Source organism: Solanum pennellii, chromosome 10 (genome assembly GCF_001406875.1).
Source record: "Solanum pennellii chromosome 10, SPENNV200".
NCBI classification, from domain to species: domain Eukaryota; kingdom Viridiplantae; phylum Streptophyta; class Magnoliopsida; order Solanales; family Solanaceae; genus Solanum; species Solanum pennellii.
The window spans coordinates 5,900,823-5,923,827 of NC_028646.1; the positions used below are offsets into that span (position 1 = coordinate 5,900,823).

At 30.4% G+C, this 23,005-nt stretch overlaps 1 protein-coding gene across 3 annotated transcripts; it reads right to left on the bottom strand.

Annotated features, from left to right (window-relative positions):
- Positions 1-3,805: 3,805 nt before the first annotated feature.
- Positions 3,806-22,513, bottom strand: LOC107001783 ((+)-neomenthol dehydrogenase-like). 3 transcript variants are annotated; one of them, XM_027912242.1, is made up of 5 exons: positions 22,406-22,513; positions 22,085-22,325; positions 15,786-15,890; positions 10,257-10,358; positions 3,806-4,402 (listed from the first exon to the last, which is right to left on the bottom strand). In XM_027912242.1, the coding sequence occupies exons 1-5, from the start codon at positions 22,426-22,428 to the stop codon at positions 4,022-4,024; spliced, it is 852 nt and encodes a 283-aa protein (XP_027768043.1). In that variant the 5' UTR covers positions 22,429-22,513; the 3' UTR covers positions 3,806-4,021. The 3 variants fall into 3 exon arrangements, with proteins under 3 accessions (XP_027768043.1, XP_015055241.1, XP_027768044.1); XM_015199755.2 differs by having other exon boundaries at positions 10,176-10,358; XM_027912243.1 differs by lacking the exon at positions 10,257-10,358.
- Between the last annotated feature and the right edge of the window lie 492 nt (positions 22,514-23,005).

A 23,005-nucleotide genomic window follows, 5' to 3' on the forward strand; every position in this document is an offset into this window, starting at 1 on the left:
AAAAAGGAGTTGAAATTTTAAAGGCTATGTGATGAACATGATGATGTGAATTGCCTTGTTGTGACCTTTATTAGTTGATGAAATGTTTGATAGCATGAATGTGGACTTGAATTGAATGAATTATTGTCTCTTTCGTGTGGTGCGGTATTGTTCATGTGCATTGATTATTAAACACCATGATGAGACAAGTGTTTATGACGCGAGGTCATTGCCAACGAGTGATGTAAAGTCGATTGAAAATAGTTTTGGCTAGTGATATAAAGTCGATAGAAAATGATTTCGGCTAGTGAATTGATATAAAATTGATGGGAACTAGTTTCAACTAGTGAATTGATATGAAATTGATGCTAAATGGATGTAGCTAGTAATAAAATGTCGAAGGTAATGGTTCCAGCAAGAGATTAATTATCGTGATTTGATATATTTTGATGCTTGTGTGACTTGCTTCTTGTTAATTGTGATTGATGTATTTGTTGTGTGTGACTAATCTACTTGACATTGAGTGGACAAACTGAACTAATTTGGTTGTTTATTCATGACTGTTGAACAATGAATATTTGGGCTTGTGAGTCGTGTAATATAGAATTGTTAGGTAGGTTTGATCAATGTGCAGGTTGTAGTTTAAGGAGGTTCGGTTGAAGTGTAAGGAGTATCCATTTTCTATATAGATGTCTTGTTTAATAGGTTGCTTGTTGGATACCGTGTTGTTGGTACTCACTCATTGCTTCCACACTTGTGTAGGTTTCGTGCCTGAGCCTATGTGATCTCTTTCTCCTTTTTTTCTGATTTAGAAGCTCCACAATGATTTGAAAATATAGTTGTTTGTCACTTCGGCGAACCGTCTTTTTCTTTTTCTTTATACTTTGTTCTATTTGAGAAATAAAGATTGAAACTTGTACTTATTTCTTAAATTTCCTATTTTGTGTACTTAGTGCTTTGTACATGTAATAATTAGATTTTGGAGGGTTTTAATAGAATGAAGAAGTTTTTCAACTTTATCTTGTTCTTGCTTTATATTTTCATATTTCTTTCATTTCCATTGGGTTGATGATGACTTTTTTTTTATAGGAATAGACAAATATCATCGCGTCTAATTTTGAATCATGTCACTTATCCATACATTGTAGAGTTAAGGTGATCAGAACATCAACTAGATCTCTAGTTCGAACATTTGAGTTTCTTCCTTTTTTTACAAGGGGTGACTTAAGGGGAGGCTAGAAAAGCCTTTCTTTATATATATATACACTTTTATATATATATATATATATATATATATATATAAGTACCAAAAAGATTTAAAATAAAAGAAAGGATCATAAGAATATTTTAGAGCTTAAATTAAACTATTTAAATATCAGAAAAATGGTAAAAAAAAAATACCCTTAAACTATCTGAAATAGCTCATATATACTCTTAAACTATATTTTGGCATGGCACTTTTGATCCAATAATTTGACGGGAAGGATAGTTTTGAGCCGAAATATAGGGGTAAATATGAGCTATTTCAAATAGTTTAAGGGTATTTTTGACCCTTTCTATTTAGTCTACGTGGCAGTGAAATCCTATTGGCATGGAATGTGGCATTCATATGGCATCCACGTGGCATTTAACAACTTCCGTTAATAAGAATGGTACTTTTAACCCAATAGTATGAGGGAAATGATAGTTTTGAGCCGAAATAAAGTTTAAGGGTATATATGAGCTATTTCGAATAGTTTAAGGATATTTTTGATCATTTTCCCTTTTAATATTCATATTAAAAATAGTGTTTCTTATAGCAAGATCCAAGAAACGTATTGCAAACACAGTAACATCTTATTAACTTGAATAGACCCTAACCAATACACATAATAAATTACTATCAGGTATTTACTGTGAACTTAAAGATATTTTATGTTAGTAAAAATATTTCATTATAAATAATAAGTATAAGAAAGATATGATTAATATTTTGGATTATATAACTTCTATTTAAAAAGTTCAACATTCGTTATTAAAGGTTGACTTTAAGTCATTAATTTAATCAAGTTATCTTTATTTTTATATCTTTTACAACTTTGATATCAAGTTCAAATTATGAGAAACTTTCATTCTAAAATATCAATAATAATAATAAAATGATAAGTCAACCACTTCAACTTCAGGAAGAACTTTTCATCTTGAAATCTCGAAAATAAAATATCTCATTCAGATGAATTTTCATAAGGTGAAAAGTATTTTATAAATATCTAAATTGAGTATGTAGTAGAAAGAGAATCTATCACTATCTCGCCAATCACTCAATCATCTATATTAACAGAAGTAATAGTAAGATTATATATTATAATAAAAAATTTATCAGTACAATTAAGAATAACCTTCCTCATTTATAATTCGATATGATTCTATAGAGTTAAAAATATGTTTAGGAAATAAGTTTACCTTAGAAAATAGAAAAAACATTAAGAATTTTATGTTATGTCGCTATAAGAAAACAACTTTATTTTATTATTTTATCTCAAATTCTAAATTATAAACTTTTGTAATTTTTAAAATGAAAACCACACGGCAATTTGAGACAATTTTGACAATTTTATTTTTATTCTTGCAAGGAACAATGAAAAAAAAAGGAGGAAAAAAGTAACAACCACAACAGCAAAACTAAAAGAAAGTAAGAAAAAAAATCACGAGTTAGACTTAAATGGCACAAAAGAAAAAAAATAAATAAAATAGAGAAAATAAAAATGTACAAAAATAAAACAAAGGAGAATTTCTTTTTGGGAAAATGTATAAAAAAATATATTTTTTTGGGTCTTTTTTCTTCTCTCTAACTAGTAGTGTGTAGTGCACTTTTTATGTCATTAGGCCTTATCAGAATAACATATTAACATTTCTTAGTAACTACTAATGGAGAATGTTTTTTTAGTCTATTTTATTTTAAGATCAGCAAAAATATTTTTCCCTTCAAAATGAGCATTTTGACCCATCAAATGATATTGTCAATGTGATGAAGCAAAATGTTTTTGAGCAGAATCATTGCATATGTTATTTTTTTTATGTTGTTGGGCGATATAGTCAAATGATATTTTAAAAAAAAAAATTGTTGCATTTATAAAGACATTTTTTTCTATAAATTACTCTCTTTGTGTATTTTTAGTTGTCATGTTGCGCTTTTTGAAACTCAATTTGACTGATTTTTAAAGTTAGCTTAGTTTGTATTAATTTGATATTTTTTTTGAAAAAATAGATATCCAAAAATTGTACGAAAAGTACTATAAATTATAACTTTTACTATAAATTATAACTTTTTGCATATCAATATGATGAAAAAATACATCATAAAATGTTAGTCAAAGTTCTTATCATTTAATTCTAAAAAAGAGAACTAGAGAAATCATGACAATTCCAAGTACACAAATATGTCATTGTACATGTTGATCTAAAATTAATGGTATATTTAAATGATTTGGTACCCGTTTGGATTGACTTATTTTAGGTGCTTTTAAGCCAGAATAGCTTCTAAGCAGTTTTGAAGTATTTGGATAAAGTTAAAAAGCGTTTATAAGCACATTTTAAAAGTCAAAATAACAAAAATAAGTCAAAAGTCATAAGTTAGAATCCTAAATTATGATTTTGTTTTATAAATCATAAGTCAAAAGTCAATCCAAACGGGTCCTTATTTTAATGAAGTTCATTCAAAGACATTAGTGATTACATTATCAACAAAAGACATCCAAGCAATATATTCATATTATGAATTTCATACTCAACACATATTTTCAAATTCTAAGAAATACAAGAGAGAATTATTATTAATGTGAGATAGTGGTAAAATCCATTTTGAAATTTTAAAATAGAATATTACAAGTCCATGCCATGTAACTTTGACAACACATCTCTTCCATTTTCGTAAATGGAAGATTCGGTGAATCAATTCAATTAAATGCCGCTTATCTAGATACGATGTTTGTCTGTTGAAGTGAAAGTAAAGACCAAGACATTGGGAATTATGAATCCGATCAAATTGTGCTTTTCTTGCTTTTCAGAATGATATGGGAATGTTCTTCCTGTAAAAGAACTGACCAGAAGGCCCACCATCAGGCAAAAGGGCCAGACCTATTGTGCCTTTAGCAGCTTCTTCTGGAGTCATAGGCCCAGTATTACAAGTAATATCTGTTTTAGCAAAGCCTGGACAAATGCAGTTGACACATATAGAAGAATATTTTTGGGCCACAATTCTTGTGTGTGCATTCATGGCCACTTTTGACACTTTATAAGCTGCAAGATCAATGGGCCAACCTTTTTCTTCTAATACACCCTCTTCGAAGGCCCAAAGAAACTCATTCACTATTTCATCCACTTTTTCTGTTGTAAGATTTTTCTCATCACTTAAAGCCTTTATGGCCCATTCATTTGATACTAGCTGAAAATGTATTTCAAATAAAAAAAAGTAAAAATTATGTAAATCACATAGTGTAAAACATAAATTACCTCCTATCCCTACTCTTTTTCAATTTACAAAAAATCCCTGATTTTTAAGAAGTTTCTGATACATAATAAAACAGTCGGATACATTATATATTATGCCATTTTATCCGTTTGTTGAGTGATTTGGGGGATTAAAAACTGAAATTTGAATTAGTTCCTACTTTTAATATGCTACAGTTATTAATCCCATAAAAAAAGGCATTAACTTGTGTGTTTCAAAATCAGTTTTATCCAACATAAAACTCTAAATTAAATTATAATTTTTCATTAGTGATCTTCCCTTTTTTTTTGGCAGACTAATTCTTTTTTTTTTTGTTTAACTCTATTTAAATTTTACATTATATTTATGTATCAAATACTTTATTTTATAATCCTTATTCCAACTTACTTTAATCAATATTAATTGCGGATATTTCACCCAAATTATTGTCAGTTCTAATTTAATTTAATTTAGTAATATAGTATCATGTGTGTAGATACTTCAAAAAATTTCATATTTTGAAGGGCAATAATTGTTCGTAATATATATAAATCATAGTACTGAATATATCTTATTTGTACAAAAGATATTAATTTTTTTTAAAAAAAAAACTGGAGTGTATCAAGTGTAATAACTAGTATCACTGTTTGTGATATTATATATTTTGATATTTCATGTATCATATACAAAATATAATTACGTATATAATTTTCTTTTTTTGTATCATGCAATATATTTACGTATATATAATAAGTGTTTTTTTATGACAATAATTACATTAATGTAATTATTATTATAGTTTTGATACAATAATAACATTAATGTCCCAATAACAGTATACATAATTCCTGAATTCATAACGGCAATAAAAATAAAATTAAAGTAATAGAATAAACAATTTTAAAAATCAAAACACTTTCATAATTTAACAATATGTGTTGTTATGTTAATAAATACTTCAAACATCTTGTTTAACTCCAAAAAACAAAAAAAAAATCAAACATTGAAAACTAACTAGCCTACATTAACAATTTCATCTTCAGATGATGGGTTTAATACATTCTTTATTCTTGAAGGGTCACCACTGTTGCTAACATATCCAGCATTCATCTTGTCGAGACCATACTTCAATAAAAGTATCGCATATCTTTTGCGAAGATAGCTACTCTCAAAACTATTACATGACATGTTGATTTTGTCACTCAGAAATTCTGCATATACAATTACGAACAGTCCGCAATCACTACAAAAACAATAAGATTAATTATAAGGATGAAATAGATACAAAAAATAAAATAAAATAATAAACAATACTCACAGGCTATCACTTATTTGTTGCATGTTGTCTTGAGCAAACTCCACATTAAACGAATGTTGTGGACCCAAAAGTTCTCCAGTTTTCTTGTCTTTATATGCATCCAGTGCTGTCCAATCTGTTCTAACAACATATCATAAGTCAGTCAAAATGATACTTAACAGACACTTTATAGCCTAACATGATACAAAAAATGCAAAGTTGTACTTGATACATAAGTGTAACTACAGTTATAAGTCTGTCTACTTGATACTAACATGATACAAAAAATGCAAAGTTGTACTTGATACATAAGTGTAACTACAGTTATAAGTCTGTCTACTTGATACTTTTTTAAACGACAAACTTTAACATGATACATGAAACATAAATTGTGCTTGATACATAATTGTAACAACACAATGCAAACCAGTCAAAATGATACTTATGTTGATTCAAACATACATATAATTCTATAATTTGAAATTTAAACTTAAGTTTACATATTCTCTATAATTTGAAATTTAAATTTACATACACTTTAGACAACAACATGATCAAATATACTATATCTGATAAATTGGAAAACAACATTATATGTTATATGTGATAATTGATACAGGAAATTAACATTATATGCTTATTAAAGATCTAATAAGCATAAACCCCAAAAAGAGGTGACAACCAAGAAGAGGGGCAACTGGGTTTTGATTTACATAATTTTTTTTTTTTCAACTTATTTATACATTAGTCATACTTAATAAACAAAATGTACAAAAAAAATAGTATTTTCTGTATCAAATAAATAATCTAAAAAAAATAAAAATATTTTTTCTGATAATACAGAAAAGTCATTGCATGTGGCAAAAAAAATTAAAAAAATAAAATAAAATCGAAATACTTACCGATGGCAGTGGAGGTCTGGATATGGCCATTGCAAGCTTTCTACCCCTCTTCTTGGGTGTCTTTGCATGTGCCTCTTTTTGTGTTTTATGCTTCTTCGAACTTTGTTTATTCATTGTTAGAAGATTATGCAAGCTCTTAGACTTGTTTTCAACCAATTTCGGATCTTCAAAAATATAGATTTGTTTAGAGTTTGAAGTGATTATTTGAGTAATCCCAATACTAAATGACAGATGATCCATGAAATATTAGAAAAATAGAAGAATGAAAAGAGAGAATCGAAAAAGAACACAATACCTTTCAAGAATATTGGATGAAAATGGCGGACAGAGTAGACGAAATTGGCGATTTTGATTTTCAAAGGCGGACATAGTAGACAAAAATGGCGGACAGATTAGACGAAGGCGGACGGACGGAGAGCACAATTTTGATTTTCAAAGACTGACAGAGTAGACAAAAATGTCGGACAGATTAGACGAAGGCTGACGGATGAAGAGCACAAATTTTGATTTTCAAAATTGAGAAGATGAACAGTTGAGAAATTGATGCATTAATTTTGGGAGTGGTGTAAATGGGTTCTTTATTTGGGGAAAATAAAGAGTAAAATTAGGGATAAGATTTAATTGGTTAGGATTTATTAGGATTCTAATTTAATAATGTATCTGTTAGATTAGATTTATTAAAAAATAGGGATTTTAGTATTTTTTAAAAAAATAAGGGAAATATGGAGAATATGTAAACTTAAGTTGTATATTCAGGTAATTAATAATGTATAGAGAGGATAGCTGACCTTACCACTACCATAGAGGTAAAAAGGTTGTTTCCGATAGAACCTCAGTTTAAAAAAAAACAATACAAAGCAATATATATGAAGAAATAATTTAAATAGAGAAAGTAATGACAGTATACTATAGACAACATGACAACCCATACTAAACAGTAGTTATTACATATAATATGATAATCAAATTGTAAAAGAAAAATCATAGATAATAAACGAGCTCAAATGATAAACAACTACAAGAGTAATACCATGACCAATAGTATGAAAGAATAAGATGGACAATAATCAACTATTTAAATAACCATCTATCCTAATTTGTGTCATCAACAACCTCATATCTAAGGTCATATCCTCGATAAAGTTCTTCAACTTACATCTACCTCTATTAAAAACATTTATTGCCAATCTCTTGCTCTTTCTCACTGACGTTCATGCCTATATTTTACACATGCTCAATCCATCTGAATCATGTTTCTCGCGTTGTTCTCTATTGAGGCCTATCTTGTCCCAGATATTGTTCATTCCTAATATTGTCTCTCCTTCTGTGTGTGACATCTCATCATTCTCAACTCCACATCTTTCATTTTCTAGATATGAAAACTTTTAACTAACGAACACTGTACTCCATGTAAAAGAGTCTGTCTAACCACCGCTGTATATTACTAACTTTTAAGTTCGATAGACACCTTCTTATCACACGGGAATCTTGATGTGAGCCTCTATTTTATCTACGCTGTACTTATATGTGTTGGGATATATACTATTAACCATGTGTTAAAAAATAATACTTATTAGAGATTAAATTCTGCTCAAATTCAATAGATCAGATATTCATTTATGGTAACTATTTACTTATATAGTAGATGATTTAGTGTATAAAGTTTTAGCATATACACAGAGGATTATATCATCGGTTCTTATAAGTATAAATTTTTGGTTCGCAACCTAGGTGGAAATTGGACATGCCATCGGGTACAATTGTAGCACAAGATTATATGTAATTTATCTTGATTATGAAAACGGTATAGTTCCAACTTCTTGTGCTAGTACATTTTGTATGTATTGAATGGGACCGAGTAGAGATACTTGTTTTAGACTGACTGACAAAAACATATTCTCTAAACTATTAAATGTACTTATATTCTTAATCTTGATATAACTATTATGTTCTGTATATATTAATTATCGTTTCGATTTATCAAAAGATGAGATTCTGAGATGGGTCAATATGCATGGTAAGTTCGATGATAATAATATATGTTGGTGAAATAATAAGTTAGTTGATGAAATTCATGTTCGTTATAGAGATTGATTGGTATGTCATTGAGAAACTTATAAGTTTTCATCGTGTCAAATCTTGCAAGTGGATTTATGAATCCGACACATGAAATAAGTTAAGTAGTGATCTAAAGGAAATTAATCATTAAGTTAAATTCGTCAATAATTTAATTTATTGATTAGTATCTGAAATCTTAACATGGGGAATTACATAAGTGTTTAATGGGGAATTACGAAATAGAGGAGTGCAATTACGAATCTCTAGTGGAATGATTTGTAATTTATTATGGTAAGAATAATTCAAATTAATTATTTGAAATTATTTCCATAATAGGAAGCCTCGGTAATTAATTTTGTGGTCCCTATGGTGCTCATATTTAACTAGAACTTAGAATTCTATTTTTATGGAAAAAGGAAAAATAATATGAGTTTTTCTAGTCTTCTAGAAAAACTAGATTTTCTAGTCCTTTTTGGATTAGAAATAAATCTCCATAAATAGGGATTCTCCTAACCCAAAAAAAAATATTAGTTTTCTATTCGATACTTGCCCATCCAAGTATTGAGAGAGTTCGGATGTGACTTGGGATCACTATAGAAGACCATAGCTACTTGTAGATTCGCTTGAAGGTCAGTGCATCTTGGAGATTTGCTTGAAAGTCGCTCACGCTTCAAGAGGTAATTTTTGAATTTAATCTCAACATGATATATGTTTTAGCATAAGCGATTTGGTTATCTATTATTCATATAAGTAATAAAGATCTTGTGATATGCTTCCGTTGTGCATATAGTTTTCCAACAAAATGATGTGTCAGATCATTGTCAATCTCCCCATTTCATTAGATAATACCCAAGATAGTTGAAACTTCTTCTCTTTTGAATGACTTGTGTATCAAACCTCACTTCAAGGCTAACTACATACATTACATCGCTCACTTGCACTCCAAGTATAATTTTTTTTCATCGTTCAACATCTAGTTATATAAAATAAATAAGTTTAACCATGTACAACACATGATTTTCCATCGAAGAGGATTCAAAAGAACTCCCTCAGCTTTACTACATAGCTCTGACCCTGATTTTTATAGAGACAATTTTGATTACTGCGGTGTCTTAAATTGGGGGTGGGGCACGAAAAGAGGCAAGACAAGGTGAAGCAAGGTGATGGGAGAAGTTTTATACATTATGAAGCAAGGGATAAGAATGAAACATGGGGTGTAAGTCGTATGAATTTACAAGACGTAAATCTCATATATTTTCATTTTTATAATTTTATTACTAAGAAGTCTCATATATCTTCAATTTATAAACTCTCATGTATCTTTTGATTTTATAATTTTATTCCTTATAAAATTGAAGCTATATGAGAATTTCTTAGAAAGAAAATTAAAGAAAAACTAGAGAACTTTTAAACAAACTATCAATATTAGCAAGTGGTTATAAGTAAATGAGACAAAAAACTAAAATGGTACCTTTATCTTTCCAAGCAAAGAAGAAACATTAACAATCCTTGGTAAAGGAGACAAGAGTAGTAGGGGAATAAAGGCATCAACCATTGTTTTTGCTCCATAATAATTAGTTCTTATACATTCTTCTGCCCTTTCAAAATTCTCAATCAATTTTCCATTTGACTTTATTGATGGAAGTTCATTCTCCTGCAATATAATGGTATAATTCACAATTAATCAAAAATAAAATATATGTTAATACAAAATTTCATGAGTATATTTTTTCTCACAATTGTATTGTTTTTGGCATTGTATAATTTTAAAACAAATAGATTATTTATTACTTTTTTATGGGGATGTAAATAACACTTTTGATTCCTCAATTTATGGATAAATTTTAGTTTTAATCCTAATGCACAATTAACCTTCAAGGTCTCAGAAACTTTACATTTTTTTATCTCTTTGCTAGTAAATATTTATCAAAGCGCTATATAACATTATTGGCCAATCATAAAATGTGACATAATTTTATTTATCGACCCGATATTTAATAAATATCGAGTCAGCAGATATTGAGATTAAGTGTGTATAAACTTAGAATTAGCAACTTAATTTACTGTTCATTATTATGTTAATTACTATCTTGTTCTGTTAGCTATTAATTAGTTAGATATTTTCAGTTAGTTAGAATCTAGATTCTTCTATTCAACAAAATAAATAAATACTACAGTGTGCTGCCATTGTATAGCATCAAAATCAGAATCATGAAATGAGAAACAGTTTCTTTCTCTCAGATCTTCTTCCTTCTCGATTAAGCTTGTAAAATCATCTTCAATGGAGGCATCATCATTTCTAGGTTATTGATCTTAACATGGTATCAGAGCGAGGACGATCTGTTCTCCCTCTTCAATACTAATTCCTTTCCTCAATTCTATTTCGTTTTTTTTCTCTTTTCACTGATTGAAAATGGTAAAAGTCACAACTGCAAACACTTCTTCTGGAGTTGATACAAGAAGCACCTCTTCTGGAATTGATATAGGAAGTCCATTCTATATTCATCCTTCAGATAGTCCAGGTTTAATACTTGCGCCGAAGTGTGCTTCGATCTCTGTCAGTGAAGAACAAGTTAGTCTTCACCAATGGCGAGTGCAAAAGACCAAATACGACTCATTCCACCTATCGTCAATGGGTATGATGCGACGATATGGTTACATCTTGGATTCTCAATTCTCTAAGTCGAGAAATTGTTGATAGTGTTGAATATGTCAATGATGCTCTGGAGCTATGGACAGAGTTGGAGGATCGCTACGATCAGACAAATGGATCAAAATTGTGTCAGACTCAGAAAGAGATTAACAATCTCAGTTAGGGTATTCTCCATATCACCACATACTACACTCGTATGAAGAAACTTTGGGAAGAATTGAACAATCTATGTGTTGCTAGCCAATGTAATTGTGTTTGTATATGTGGAGCTAAGGCAAATATCCACAGGGCAGAACAAGACAGACGCTTAATCCAATTCCTCATGGGTTTGAATGTGGTGTATACCACTATTAGGGGAAGTATTCTGATGATGAGTCTGTTGCCCTCTATGGCACAAGCTTTTGCACTGTTGGTACAGGAAGAAAAACAAAGAAAGTTTGTTTGCTGAAAGTAGTTCACTCATTGCGAGTTCATTAGGTTCCTCCAATGTACCAGGTGGAAGAAACTTCCGAACTAACTACTCTCCTTCCAACACTACACCTAGAGGCAGACCATTATGTACTGTGGTACAGGAAGAAAAACAAAGAGAGTTTAAGCCTAACAACCAAATGTTTGCTGAAAGTAGTTCACTCATTGCGAGTTCAACAGGTTCCTCCAATGTACCAGGTGGAAGAAACTTCCAAAATAACTACTCTCCTTCCAACACTACACCTAGAGGCAGACCTTTCTGTGATTTTTGCAGAAAACCAGGTCACATTAGGGCGAAATGCTACAAGTTACATGGCTATCCAACTAGCCAACCTCAAAATAATTCAACTGGTCCAAATCCTCCAATAACACCAACCAATATCACGATTCGAGACAGAACTAAAATAATCATTCAAATCACAGATATAATAACAAGGGAAAGGATGTAACAGCCAATTCAGTGAGACTCTCATATGATGGATCTGTTGTTGGTCAGGAAGGAGAATCAAAATTTCAAGATGAAGCTCAAGGAAATAACAACATAAGTATCACCAAGGAACAATATGATCAAGTTGCTCATTTGTTGAACCAATTCAAGGGTGCAAACACTGTGGCAGATCAAAGCAATTTGCAGATGACATGTAGAGTTGTGAACTTTGCAGGTATCTTTTCCTGTTCTTCCTCTACTGATTTTGTTAAACTTTCATGTGAATGTTTCAAAACAAGGACTGATCTGTGGATTTTAGACTCAGGAGCCTCTCACCACATGACTTCTGATAAAAACCATCTTGTGAATATAATTACTCTCCCTTACCCCTTCTTAGTTAGACTACCAAATGGATATAGAGTCAAGATTACAGAAGTAGGTAGTGTGCATCTTACCTCTAAAATCACTCTGTCCGGAGTACTCTTTGCTCCCTCTTTTAAATACAATTTAATTTCCATTATTCTCTAGTGAAACATCTCAAGTGCACTGTTTCTTTTTCTAACACTTCATGTCTACTGCAGGCCCCTTCAATGAAGAGGCTTTTGGAGATTGGTAAAGTGCATGATGGTCCTTATTTCCTTTGCTCAGATTGTTTGCAGAAGACTAGCTCAACCACTCAACAACAACATCCTACATCCTATTTTCCTTTACCTAACAATAATCTACATATCTTATCAATAAACTCCCTTCATTTCCTCTCCAAAACAAGTGCCCATATGAAATACTGTACAATACTAAAACCATATACTCACATTTAAAGAGATTTGGATGTCTCTGTTATCCTACAATTCCCAAAACCTGCAGAACCAAATTTCAACCAAAAGCTACCCCACATGTATTTGTTGGATATCCCTATGCCACAAAAGGTTACAAAGTACTAAATTTGGCCACTCAGAAAATTCATATCTCAAGGGATGTTATTTTTTTCCCTTTGCCATGACCAATGATGCTACTCATTTTCCTTCTTCTCCATTCCATTCTGTCACATTCTCTGATTATCCTGTGTCCATCAATATTAATGATAATTCTTTTCCCTCCAAACAACATGATCAAGGACAAGTAAATGATAGTGACCAACCTTTGTCTTCACATTCCTTACCTGTTAGTTCTTATCCAAGCGATAATGACCAACCTTTGTCTTCACATTCCTTACCTGTCAGTTCTTATCCAAGCTCTTCACATGGTAGTGATATTACTGGTAACACATCCTCTCAGCCTGTTCCTTGTATCATATCTCAACATCCTGATGCACTTGTACCTCCTCTGACATCTCTTAGAAAATCCCAAAGGCCACACAAGATGCCTTCATATCTGTCTGAATATGTGCACACATTACCATCTCCACCTACATCATCCCTCAATGCCCTTTTCTCCCTTAGAAACCAGATTTCACCTGATGTTTTATCTCCAGACAGTCAATGTTTTGTTATGAATATTTCTCATGATTGTGAACCAAATACATTTGAGGAGGCAGACATAGATCATGCATGGCAAAAGGCTATGACACAAGAGTTTAACGCATTACATGACAACAATACCTGGACTCTTTCAACCCTACCACATGGTAAGAAACATATTGGATGCAAGTGGGTTTATAAAATCAAACACAAGGAAGATGGGAGTGTGGAAAGGTATAAAGCTCGACTTGTGGTGAAGGGGTATACTCAACATCATGGCATAGACTATACAAAAACTTTTTCTCTTGTTGTCAAGATGACAACTGTAAGAGCACTCATTGCTATTGCTACCAAGATTAAGTGGAACATATATCAACTTGATGTCAATAATGCCTTCCTTCATGGAGATCTACACGAGGAAGTGTATATGGCTGTGCCACCTGGTCTGATCACTTCTCATAAAGGTTTAGTTTGCAAACTTAACAAGTCACTCTATGGGTTAAAACAAGCTAGTAGGCAGTGGTATGAAAAACTAACCGCAGCACTTCACACAAGAGGCTATGTTCACTCCCTCCACGACTACTCTTTGTTTTATAGAAAAAGAGGTACCTCTACTGTGTTCCTAGGTGTCTATGTTGATGATATTTTGCTCACAGGAACAGACACTGCTGAAATCACTGAGCTCAAACACTTCCTTGACAATCAGTTTAAAATCAAGGATCTTGGTCGACTACACTATTTCTTGGGTTTGGAAGTTCTATACAAAGATGATGGGATCATGATCACTTAAATGAAATTTGTTTTGGATCTTCTCAAGGAATTTAATTGTGATCATCTGACTCCACTGTCTTCTCCCCTCGATCCCAATGTTAAGCTACGATCACATGAAGGAACAACACTGGCAGATCCCACTTATTATCAAAAACTAGTTGGTAAACTGAATATTCTTATGAATACTAGACTTGATCTTGCAGATGGTGTGCAACTTATTAGTCAATTTATGCAAGATCCCAGGGAACCTCACTTACATGCTGCTTTTCATATGCTCAGATATCTTAAGAAGGATCCCACTCTAGGTATTTTTATGTCCTCATCTGCAAGCTTTGAGGTGCAAGCCTATTGTGATTCTGACTGGGCCGGGTGCCCTGACTCAAGGAAGTCTGTTACTAGTTACATTGTTCTGTTGGGTGCTAGTCCTATTAGTTGGAAGTCAAAGAAACAAGAAACTATTTCCCTTTCCTCAACTGAAGCAGAGTATAGATCTTTGAGAAAGGTGGTGGGAGAATTGACTTGGTTACAAGGTTTGTTCACGGAGTTAACTGTTCCTCAATATGGGATTTTCCCTGTGTATTGTGATAGCCAGGCAGCTATTCACATTGCAAAGAACCCTGTTTTTCACGAACGTACGAAGCACATTGAAGTTGATTGCCATTTTGTGAGGACCAAGCTTGAAGAAGGGCTTATATCTTTGCATCATATCGATACCACTGCTCAGTTAGCAGACATCCTCACCAAAGCACTTACGGGTATCAAGCATTCTGCTCTTTTGGACAAGTTGGCTTCAATTACCTCTCCTCCAACTTGAGGGGGGTATTGAGATTAAGTGTGTATAAACTTAGAATAAGCAACTTAATTTACTGTTCATTATTCAGTTAATTACTATCTTGTTCTGTTAGCTATTAGTTAGTTAGATATTTTCAGTCAGTTAGAATCTAAATTCTTCTATTCAACAAAATGTATAAATACTACAGTGTACTGCCATTGTATAGCATCAAAATCAGAATCATGAAATGAGAAACGGTTTCTTTCTCTCAGATCTTCTTCCTTCTTGATTAAGCTTGTAAAATCATCTTCAATGGAGGCATCATCATTTCTAGGTTATTGATCTTAACAGCAGATAAACTATGATATGTGTATGTTCGCCAGTATAAAAGGCGTACATGCGCTAATTTTTGGACGCATGAACATCAATATCCCAAAAGTATAACATATGATATTTGCATATTATTTATGATAGTTCAGAGGTATATTTATCTTTTTTTTTCTCTAAAATATATAATTGAAAAAAATAGTAACCTCAGTTGTGTCACTGACACCTCGAAAAGCTTCTCGTTCTATCATCTCAGGAAGGATTGAAACATCCCCCTCTACCATTAATCCATTAACTCCTGCGTTATTTACCTGCAAATTATCCATTTTAACAATTTTTCATTATGGAAAAATAAAAATAAACTGAGTATTAAGTAATAAATATGCAAATCAATATGAATACAAATAATTTTGTTTTTAGTTCCTATAATTAATTAACCAACACATAGGAGTAACCCTTTCAATTACTTAGGGGTCATTTGGTAGTTGATTAGTGTTGCGTATATATTAGTAGTATAAAAATTACTTATGAAAAAATTGTATACTTTTTATACGGTATTTAGTAAAACATATATTAGTTATGTCACTCTTTTTATTTTACATAAAAAACATAAATTTTTTCATAATTTTATATTAATTATGCAGGTTTAATACAATACATTAGGAAATCACTTAGTTTGCAGACTAAATTATCTCGAGAACATATTCTTGAGAGTAATTTTTTTGCATGAGGGAGGTGGATAAAATAATTTCAAATTGGAGGGGATCGATAGGGCAAGAAATTCAAAATTAAGTTTAGGATTAAATTTATATTATATTAGGGATTAATTTATACCGTTAAATAAACATAATATATAAATTTATTCTCAAATATAATCATTAGATATCTCATCTTATTATATAAATTAAACGACTCCGAATAACTTATCTTCAAACCAATTACAGACTATCCTAATATTATCTAATACGAGAGTTAAATTAAACTTGTCTTGTGTGTAAAAAATAGCAAACCACTATTCTATATTTTTATTTTTAGAGATTTAGTGGTCACTACTAGTTTCTTAACCTATTTGTTTCTTTCTTAATTAGAAATTTAGATTCAACTCTTAAGTATGATAAAATTTTTGCTAAGAAGTGTTTTCCTCAAATAAAATTCTATGCAACATAAATTTAAATTAATTAAATTTTAATATAAATATTAAAAACCGAACGAAATACCACAAAAATAATAAATCTCAATCATGTCTTAGGTATCAATTACTCCATCACCTATGTCACTTTCTAGCCAAATTTTAGGTAGTCAATGGCCCTGAATTGTTTTTTTTTTAGAGATGAACTTTCAAAAATATATGTGGTCATAAAATTTTGAAATTTTCAAAAGTTTTAATAACAGCACAACTTTATTTTTGCTTTAAATTACTCGAAAATAACTTTAATTTTTTTTATGGTCAAACACAACTTGCTAATTTTCAACTAAAAATAAATTATTCTTTAAAATTTTCATGATAAAACATGTTGAATGCCCCATACAATACATTTGACATTGGTTATATGGGTTTTTTTTCATCACAAAAAAGTGAATTCAACAAATAGAGAACATTTGTTTACATATTATTCTTCTCTAAGTTCACTTTGGAATTATACCGTATGTTATTATTAAATTTTCTTTTTATTATTTTTTAAAATGGATTTACAATTTTGTAACTCAAAATAGAAAATTTAGGTACTTTCTTCCTCTCATTTTATGTGAGACACTTTGGTTCAGCACGGAACTTAAAAAAGGAATAAAGATTTTTAAAGTTTATAATTTAAAACGAATGATAAAGATTTGTGTAATTATACATTATTTCATAAAAAATAAAATAAATATTTTAAAATTAAATTATTACTTAAAATAAAAATATATCATTCTTTTTAGACTGATCAAAAACAAAAATACAGAGCGAGGGGTAGTTTGTTTTTGTGCGCGTGGGATAAGAAAAGTGTGAGACAATGAGTTCCAAAAGGTAGGATAGTCCAACTTGACAAGCTACGAAAATTGGTCCACTAATAAGATCACAAATATTCTCTCCTCTATTCTTTTTTGACTTATTTTGTTATTATGAAAATATTTTTTTATTTCTTATTTTTAAAAAGGATATATTTTTTAACATATTTTATTGATGACATTAGTTATTTGTTTTTTGAAATCTAATATTTACTTGTAATCGATAAGGATAGTATAAGAAAATAATCATGTCAATCATTATTGTTAAGCAAACTGATTTGATAAAATCTTATATTTGTGTGTGTTTGTATTTTGAATCTTTTTATTTTATATTTTATTAGCTAAACTTTTAAACTTATTGAAACACAATATTTAAAACATCTCTGATCATTAGTCAAATCTATGTGGCTTTATTATTGTTGAGTTGAAAAATTGTGTAAATGCACTCGCATCCAAACGCGTCAATAAACTATTTTCTATTTCAAAACATTTTTTTCTTGGAAACAATATTGTTTTTAATTAAAAACTTTTTTTTTCATTAACCTTCTCTCAGTTCAACTGTAACGACCCATTTGGTCGTTTTGAGTACTAAAACTTTTTATTTCATAAAAAAATCTTTCGATAAATTGTAAATGTATATTTAGGACTATTCTTAACAATAATTATATAGTAAGAGGTAATTTTTATAATTTATTTAGTTGGTGGTTAAGGAAAATAACATTTGAATTAATGGTGGACCACTTTCACTAATTTTATAATTAATCTTTTAATAACTAGGGTAGTAAATAATCTGTAGAAGAAAATAGTAAATAATCTGTAGAAGAAAAAAAATAGATAAAGAGGAGAACGAGAGAAAGCAGCGTGAAACGAAACCAATTTGGAGCGACTGTGCATCAGGTAAACGTCACCAATTCCACAGTTAATTTCATGAACTTTGATTTTAGGCGAGAATTATATTGTTGTTATTAGGGCTGGGCATAAACACCGGAAAACCGAAATACCGTATCGAACCGAACTTTTCTGGTATTTCGGTTTTGGTTTTTCGGTTTTCGGTTCGATATTCGGTATATGTTTTTGTATTTTTCGGTATTTTGGTTCGGTTTTCGATATGTAATTTTGTGTTATTCGGTATTTTGATTTACCGAAATATATTATATTATGATATGTATTTATATTATATTAATTATTTATGTTAAATAATAAATATTATAATTTAAAATAAAAAAGTAAAAAGTAAAAGACACTTTTTGATGTAACTATTTTAGCCCATTAACTTGAAACAAACAAAAAAGTTTGTAAATTTTTAAAAGCCCAACTAAGTAGGCCCATTAAAAAAACCGAAATAACAAAACCGAACCGAAATAATAAAAACCGAACCGAAATAATAAAAACTGAACCGAACCAAATTATTTCGATTCGGTGTTCGGTACACATTGTACAAGAACCGAAAACCGAAAAAACCGAAAAAAAAACTAAAAACCGAACCGAATTACAGAATGCCCACCCCTAGTTGTTATTTTGTTAGATATAAGATTGAAGGGGTGTGTGCGTATTATTACTGTTGGAAAATTAGGGGACAAGCATTAAATGTGATTGAATGTAAAGGCAAATTGTTTGATAATTAAAGAATGAATCTAAGTAATATAATATTATAAATGTATTGTTGAAATTGAGAAAAAAATAGGCTAGTTCTACAATGCATTATGTGGTATGCTACTGATTTTGCAAACGAGTGATTTTTTATTTCGAATAGTTCTTATTATTATAATTATTGTTGTTATTATATGTGGGTATAGGAGGAACATGACATATATACTTATTTACCTATTAAAAAATTTAATACGAAAATAAATTCAAAAATCAATAACTACCGATGATTGCCTATGATTACTAAACAAATCTTGTGTTAATGTAGTGAAAAATTAGGATACATTAAGTTCTCCATATTTCTTGTATGCATGTATTATAGTTCATGTGTAGTTTGGGTTGCTAGGGTCGTTGTTCGTTTGTATGCTATTAGTTTTGTGATCAATGGCTTCCAATTTTATATATTAATATTTTGTTCTCACATTATAAATTATATTTTAATATATTGACATAGGTAGTTAAGTATTAGGTGTACCGAATTATTTAAATTCCATTAAAGTTATGCTAATTGGAGGAATTTAGACTTACCCTTAGGTTTGAACGTTATGAAATTGATTATAGAATTAGGTGAGTTTTTGGGACTAGGCTAGACATAGAATAATATGAGTGTTCATAGGCTCGTTAACTTACAAGTTATGCACACATAATTGATAGGTTGGAAAGGTTCATAGCATGGAAGAAAGGAAAAGCATTGGAGAAGCAGTTGCTTGACTTCGGTTCTTCGGTGGATGTAGTTTATGGTTTATGCTATTTGATAGTAAACTTTTAATAATGAGAAATGCGTTGAATGATATTGTGAAGTTTTATATGTACTTGATTGTGTGTTTGTGTGACTTGGTTGTGTGTTTTGTGATTGGTCTGAAATCCTGAGACCGTGAAATTTATATTCTTGAATCCTCTTTATGGAAGTGATGCCTTGAATAAAGAAGGCTTGATGAAATAGTATCAATGAATTGAAAGTGCTGATAATAAATGATAAACTTATGGTATAATTGGATCGGAGTGTCACGTTCCGACACGGCATTCTTGGATCGGAGTGTCAGGTTCCGACACGGTATAATTGGATCGGAGTGTCACGTTCCGACACGGTATTCTTGGATCAGAGTGTAACATTCTGACACGGTATTCTTGGATTGGAGTGTCACGTTCCGACACGGTATAATTGGATCGGAGTGTCACGTTCCGACACAGTAACATTAAAGGAAATGGATATTGAATTAATTTAATGTACTCAATCTCAAAGTACCCATTTCCCAACGAACGTGGTGTGGAGGCATGAGTCCTCGTGTGTGCTTGATATTGTGATTGATTACGTACTTGCTTCAGTTGTCACTTGTTCATGTTGTTTGTTGCTTATCACCTATTAAGTACTATACTTGATTTATACTATTATTCTTTGTATATTAGTTAATATTTTGGGTTGGCCGATGATACTTACTCAGTACATGTTGCCTCGTACTGAGTCCTGCTTTTATTTTTCTTTGTTTTCCTTATATGGAGTGCAGCAAGTGTGCCGACGAATTTGAATCGCCCTTAACTCTATCAAGTCTCGATAAATCAGGTTCAAGGGTGAGCTATTCATTCAAGCTTGGGTTGGATTCTCTCAGTCATTACCTGATGTCCTTAATTTCGGACACGAATCACTTTATTTCATTTATTTTGGTGTCTTTGATACTCTTAGACTTATTAATTGGAGATTAAATGTCCTTGTTGTGATGACTTTCAGGTTTTGAAAAACGATAGTTAATAAGTTTTGGAGCTTCCGCATTATTTTGTTATTTAGAATTGAATTAATGGTATATGTTGGGATTTGGATTCCTTGGTTCACCCACCTAAGAAGTTAAGTGTGGGTGTCAATCATGACTCGATTTGGATCGTGACATCAACCCACTGCATCTCTATGACACGATTTGGATCGTGACATCAACCCACTGCATCTCTATCCCAATTTCTCTTCTTCTCCGCCGCTCTATTCACTCATAACTCTAAATTTTCTTCTCTTCTTCTTCAATAAAATCACCGACCACATTCATTTTCTATTTTTTCTTTAAAATCACATGTCATATATTTTTTTCTTCTTCAATCCACTCTCCTCTTTGCAACAAAATCAAACCCCATACCTAGTTTCTTTTTCAACCCCTTTATCTAAAATTTTAGTGTTTTTAATTGTAAAAGTTGAAATTATTATTTGTAATGAACTTAAAAAAAAAAGGTATGATATGGATTAAACGTAAAGAGTGGTTGTGTGTATTGAAAGTTGAATACTCCAATGATAAGTTTGAAAATATTGAAGACTAACAAATGAGCCTTATGAATTTGTAAAATTTGTGTTTATGAACTAGTTGAAATTTCAAAACAATTAAAGAAAATTTTCATTTGTTTGACATGAATTTGGTGCTCAAATTGTGAGCATATATGGAGATTGAAGAACAGTTAAATATTTATTTAATTTCTTATGTGTTATTAGAAAATGACATGAAATTACAATGATATAATGAGAAAAGGTTTTAAATTATTGTGTTTTCACGAGTTTAAGAGTTTAGTTGACAAAATATTAAGTAGAAGAGTTCAGAAACAAACACATATAAGTATAAAGGCCCATCAGACCATTTCGCCTTATTAATAAGAAAAAAGTATTAAAAACACTCTAAATTTAACGTGAATTGTTAGTTTCATCCCTAAACTATTAATTAAAAATATCCACTAATTATAAAATATCTCTATCTTATACCGCAATATCAAACACATATATGTTTGTTTTTTAAAAATTGGACAAAAAGGACCTAAAAACAATCATTTTTTAGAACACAAAATATATACGTTTGGTTTCTATATTAGGTTAAAAAATAGAAAGGAGTAATAGATAATTTACCAGAATATCAAGTTTTCCATAATTAGATTTGATGAAGTTGACCAAAGAAGAAACACTTTGTGGATCCACAACATCAACTTGATGAAACACAACAAGAGATGATTGCAATTTTTCAACAGCTTCTACTCCTCTTTTCTCATCCCTAGCTGTTAAAACAACCATAACTCCTTTTTCCATTAGTTGTTTACAGATCTCATATCCTATGCCTTTGTTACCACCAGTAACTACTGCAATTACATTCCTAAAAAAATTACATATTAATTAATTACTCAAAACAAGAGACATATTTAATTATTTGGAGAAAAATTAAAGAAGACTTACTTTCTTATTCCATCTTCTGCCATTTTTTTCTCTCTCTTGTTCTCTACAATTTTTTGTTCTCTATGTAGAGCAGCAAGGTATGTATATATAGTACTCCTACTAGTTATATTGGAGTCTGTGTCACTGTCTGTTTTAATTTATGATTAAATTTTTGTTTGATTCAAGATTTTTTTAAATAGTTTTTAGATTGTTATGTATAATGATTTCTAATGTTATTATACATAATTTGCTACTCTTTTATCTTTCTGTTTATTTATTCATTTTTTGTATGGTATGTTTATTAAGAAAATAAAAATTAATAAAGTGAATTTATTATTTTATTTTATTAATTGATAGAATTTTGAAATTAATTTATTTGTTAAAGAGGTTTTACTTTTTCAAAAACATTAAATCTCTTAACAAATTGAGGAGATAATTTTAAAAAATAGTCTTTTCTTGACTTGTCAAAAATGACAAGTAAAAAGGGACAAATAATAATAAAAAAAAGGACAGTTGGAGTATCACAAAATAAATTTATTGGAAATGTTATTTTACATTCTGTTTGAATCATTGCTACTCATTATTTTATAATATATTATATTGTATTATCTACTATCGTAC

Coding starts and splice junctions, on each gene's coding strand:
- LOC107001783 (XM_015199755.2), bottom strand. CDS start 22,428: ATGGCAGAAGATGGAATAAGAAA. Junction 15,891..22,084: donor ATGGAAAACTTGATATTCTG/GTAAATTATCTA, acceptor GATAATTTGCAG/GTAAATAACGCAGGAGTTAA. Junction 10,359..15,785: donor GTGTCAGTGACACAACTGAG/GTTACTATTTTT, acceptor ATTATATTGCAG/GAGAATGAACTTCCATCAAT.